The sequence below is a fragment of the Lepidothrix coronata genome, unplaced genomic scaffold (assembly GCF_001604755.1).
Source record: "Lepidothrix coronata isolate B3197 unplaced genomic scaffold, Lepidothrix_coronata-1.0 Scaffold371, whole genome shotgun sequence".
NCBI classification, from domain to species: Eukaryota; Metazoa; Chordata; class Aves; order Passeriformes; family Pipridae; genus Lepidothrix; species Lepidothrix coronata.
The window spans coordinates 181658-185845 of NW_016690551.1; the positions used below are offsets into that span (position 1 = coordinate 181658).

Here is a 4188-nt window from a genome sequence, read left to right on the forward strand (position 1 = left end):
GGAAGGGAGGGGAGGGAGGCGGCAGAGGAAGCAGCAGCCATGGAAGAATACAAATAACTGCCCTCAATCCATCCCTCTTTCCCGAGCGAAGCACAAAGCCACGGATGCGGTGCGAGAAGCCGACCTGGATGCATCCCCACGTTCCATCTGCATCCGGATCCAGGTGCTGCGCCTCCTGAGCGGTCTCTCCCATCGGGAGGAATGCCGAGCCGGGAGACGGGCGGGATCAGCTTTGTTCCTCGCTAAGCACCGGCAGCGGTGAGTAGGGCACCGGCCGGGAGAGAGGTGGGACACCGGGAAAACCCTCCCGCCCGGGCTTGGCTTCGCTGCCTTTCCTTTCCTTCCTTCCTTCCTCCCTCCATGATGCCTCCAGGGTTGGCAGAAAGCAGCTGACGGGGAGGGAGGGGGAAGGTGGGATCTCTCCCGGAGCTCCAGAGTATCTATTTGGGCTGAATTCCAAGGAAATAAAAAATTGGGAGATGTGTGGGCACCCCCTGAGCCAGGTGTGGGCTGGGGGGGGGGGGCAGAATCCAGGATGGATTCTGGGAGATCCAGGCAGGGAGAGAGCCCTGCAATGCTGACAGCCAGCTCTTTTTTTTGCTGATTCCAGGGCCTGGAATACAGAGGGATGCTGGATTTACTCAGGCCTCGTTCCTTCAAAGCAAAATTCACAGAGATTTCTCTCCAAGGGAAGCAGGAAAAGCTCTGGCTCTCGGGAAGAGCCTCCCAGCAATGGGCAAACCCTGCTTGGTGCTGATGTCCCTGCCCTGGGGGATGGACAGAGCAGCCCCATCCACCCAGGATGGATCCCTCCATCCCTTATCCTGGCAGAAAGATGTTCCTATCCAGCCAGTGCCTGGAATAATTCAAAGGCTGAGCCAGGAGGAACATTCCCAACCGTCCTGCAGTGGGTGGGATAATGCCCCTGCCCAGCACAGGAGCTGATTCCACCTGAGGATGTTCTAGAGAAGGTCAGGCCTGACCTTGTTCCCTCAGGGCAGGATCCAGCTGGGAATGGTGTGTCTGCTCTCCCCAACCATTGCTGGTCCTGCTGGGACTGGTCCCGAGTCCTGAGCCAGACTTTTTTTGGGAGCTGCAGGTGCAGGCCCAAGGAATTAGGGACAAACATCCGATTTTTTGCTGTCTGGGAGCAGAAACCTTCTAGTGAAGGCGAAAAAAAAGAATATATAAATGTGGATTAAGGGCCCCTCGTGCCCCTGGGGGGTGAGTGTGGGTGAAAACCAGGATTCCTGGATCTCAGCTCGTTCCTACCAGTGCAGGAAAAGGCCCAGACTGGGAACATCCCCCCACCCTGCCTCCAGTCGAGCTGCTCCAGTTTTTTTGAGTCTGGGTTGGTTTATCTGGGTGCAGGGCAGTGATGGGGATCCCTCAGGGGTGTGGAAGAACACTCAGCATCCCTGTGCAGCCTCCTCCTCCTCCTCCAGGTGTCTTTGGGAGCAGGGATAGAGCACAGGGATGGAGCACAGAGCAGGCAGCAGTGGCAGGAATTTCCCTGCAGAGCCAGAGCCTGTAACTTCCATCCAGAGCAGCACCATGGAATTTGCTTCCAAAGCAGGCTGGGAGCAGCCTGGGAGGAGCTCACACTGCTCTGCCCTCTCAGCCACATCTCATTTCCCTCCACAGAGGTGTTTATATCAGGATTGGGATTGAAAGAGAAGCCACAAGGAGAAAAGGTGTGGATGTGAGCCCAGGCAGTGCTGATCCACAGGGACACGAGCTGGGATCCATTGCTTTGACCCAGGGCCAACCTCCCCTCCCCTTTCCGGTCCAAAATGTGTGATTTAGCCACAAAATCCCACGTTTTGCTCCTTTTCCCCAAACAAGCAGCTCTCCCGCTGCTTCTCCGGGGAATGTGGTGCCAGAGTTACCTGCTCCCGGGTCAGGATGCTCCGTGCCAACCTCTGTGCCTTCACATTCCAGCCTGAGCCCTTCCCTGGGGGATCTGCTGCCTCCAGCCCTGCCCTGAGCACGATGGGAACCACGGAAGCCACGCTGCGGATGGAAAACGTGGATGTGAAGGAAGAATGGCAGGACGAGGATTTCCCCAGGTTTGTTCCCTGCAGGAAACCCCCAAAAAACAGGGAGAGTTTTATTTCTTCCCGTGAAAAACTCCCAGGGCATGGAGAGGAGAGTGTGGGTCATTCCCTGGAATCCAGGAGCAACGGGAATGTGAACTCCAGGGGGGGATTTGGCTGGAGAAAGGAGCTTTGGGAGCTGCTCTGAGCGCTTGGAAAATTTTTGGGATGCTTTTGGGAACCCTCTGTGTGTATGGCAAGGAGGGGGTGTGGAGTACAGGGAGGTTAACATGGATGTAGGGATGCAAATAGGGAGGGAGGGATGGAGGGATGGATGGAGGGAGGGATGGAGGGATGGAGGGAGGGATGGATGGATGGATGGATGGATGGATGGATGGAGGGATGGATGGAGGGATGGAGGGATGGATGGAGGGAGGGATAGAGGGAGGGATGGATGGACTCCTTCCCAGCCCCTGACTCAGGCAGTGTCTCCCCAGACAGAGCAATGCTGCTTTGCCAGGAATTTGCCAGGGAAAGCGGAGTCATTGGGATGCAGTGAATCCAAATGGGTGCCAACCTTGTGAGAAATGATGTGTGGGTGACAGGAGGTGCCAAAGTGGCACCTTCCACCCTCACAGCCACTGCAGAGGTGCCAAAAAACATCCCTGTGAGCTCAGAGTGCTCCGAACCCCCTGAGGGAGCACAGCCCCCATTCCCAGCCTTGTCCCCCCCAAACCCAGGGGGAGCAGAGCCTGCACAGGGAGGGAGTGGAATCTCCCTCTCTGGAGACATTCCAAACCCACCTGGAATGTCACCTGCCTCGGTGACCCTGCCTGGGGAGGGCGGTCGGACTGGGTGATCTCCAGAGGTCCCCTCCAACCCCAGCTATTCTGGGATCCAGCTCTAAATCCCTCTGGGCGCACAGAGCCCTTCCCAACCCTTTCCTGCAGCCTCGAGGGGCTTCCAGGGCTGTCCCACCCTGCTCCAGCTGCATCCAAACCCCACAGAGCCCCAGTATTCCCAGACACTGTGCCGTGTGTGCCGTGGGCACGTACGGCCCCTGCCCGCCAAGAAAGGGGCTCCTGTTCTTCCCACCACTGGGATGAGCCTGGCTCTGTTCATCCCAGCACTTGGATGAGCCTGGCTCTGTTCATCCCAGCTCCAGCTGCATCCTTCTTCTAAGCCCCTCTGTCTCCCAGCCCACAGGACACGGCTTGTCCTTCCGCTGCCCCCCAGGGTGGGCTCAGCCAAGCCCTTGGGTTTCCAGGATGGGTTTGATTTCCCTCCCAGAGCAGAGCTTTGGGCTGGTGGATCTTTGCCAGCCTCAGGCTCCCCTGGAGTGCTGTGCCAACAGGGTTTTAATGGAGTAGAAAAGAGAGAGAGAGAGGTATAGAAAGGAAATGGAGGTTTAGATGGGAATCATGGAGTGGTTTGGGTTGGAAGGGACCTTAAAGCTCATCTCATTCCACCCCCTGCCATGGGCCAGGGACACCTTCCACTAGCCCAGGTTGCTCAGAGAAGTATAGAAAGTGAGGCATAGGAAGGAAAACATTGATCCAAAGCTTCCTAGGGAATCTGGGATAAAGCTGGTGTAGCTCCTGGCCAGCCCGGCACCAACCTGACTGAGCTCTGTCCCGCACTTCCCATGCCAGCAACAAACTTCCCACAGCCAGCCAAGCCTTCCAGAGGCATTTCTCCTGCAGAGCCCTCAGCACCACCCAGGGGTGTCATCGCTCCTGCCTCGGGAATGAAACCTGGGAAGAGGCAGAGGGATCTGGGCAGCAGGGCAGGGAACAGGGACAAGGCCGGAGCGCTGGGGACACGCTCCCCAGGCTGCTGCAGAGGGATTAAATCGGGAATGATGCAAGTGAGGCAGAGCCTGAACAGCCCCTTGGCAAACGAGGGAAGGCCAGCTGGGTTCCAGTCGGCACGAAAATAAACAAATTACCATTTTCCAGCCGCTTCCCCCCCCTGGAAGCGGCGAAATAATAGGGCAGAAGCTGCTGCATGTGGGACAGCAGCTCTCCAGCAGCTGATTTGCTGCAGAGCTATTTTTGCCCGGCTGGGATTAGCCAATCTTGCCACGGGGAAAAAAAAAAAAAAAAAAAAGGAAAAAAAAAAAAAGGAAAAACCACATCCTAGACAAGGATCT

At 56.8% G+C, this 4188-nt stretch overlaps 1 protein-coding gene across 2 annotated transcripts in view; it reads left to right on the forward strand.

Annotated features, from left to right (window-relative positions):
• The first annotated feature begins 6 nt into the window (after positions 1 to 6).
• Positions 7 to 4188, forward strand: part of ATCAY (ATCAY, caytaxin) — a 17215-nt gene continuing 13033 nt past the window's right edge. For both annotated transcript variants that reach the window (XM_017839038.1, XM_017839039.1), the window contains exons 1-2: positions 7 to 258; positions 1942 to 2069. In XM_017839038.1, coding sequence (XP_017694527.1) covers positions 1993 to 2069 — 77 coding nt within the window. In that variant the 5' untranslated portion in view covers positions 7 to 258; positions 1942 to 1992. The remainder of the gene's footprint in view (positions 259 to 1941; positions 2070 to 4188) is intronic.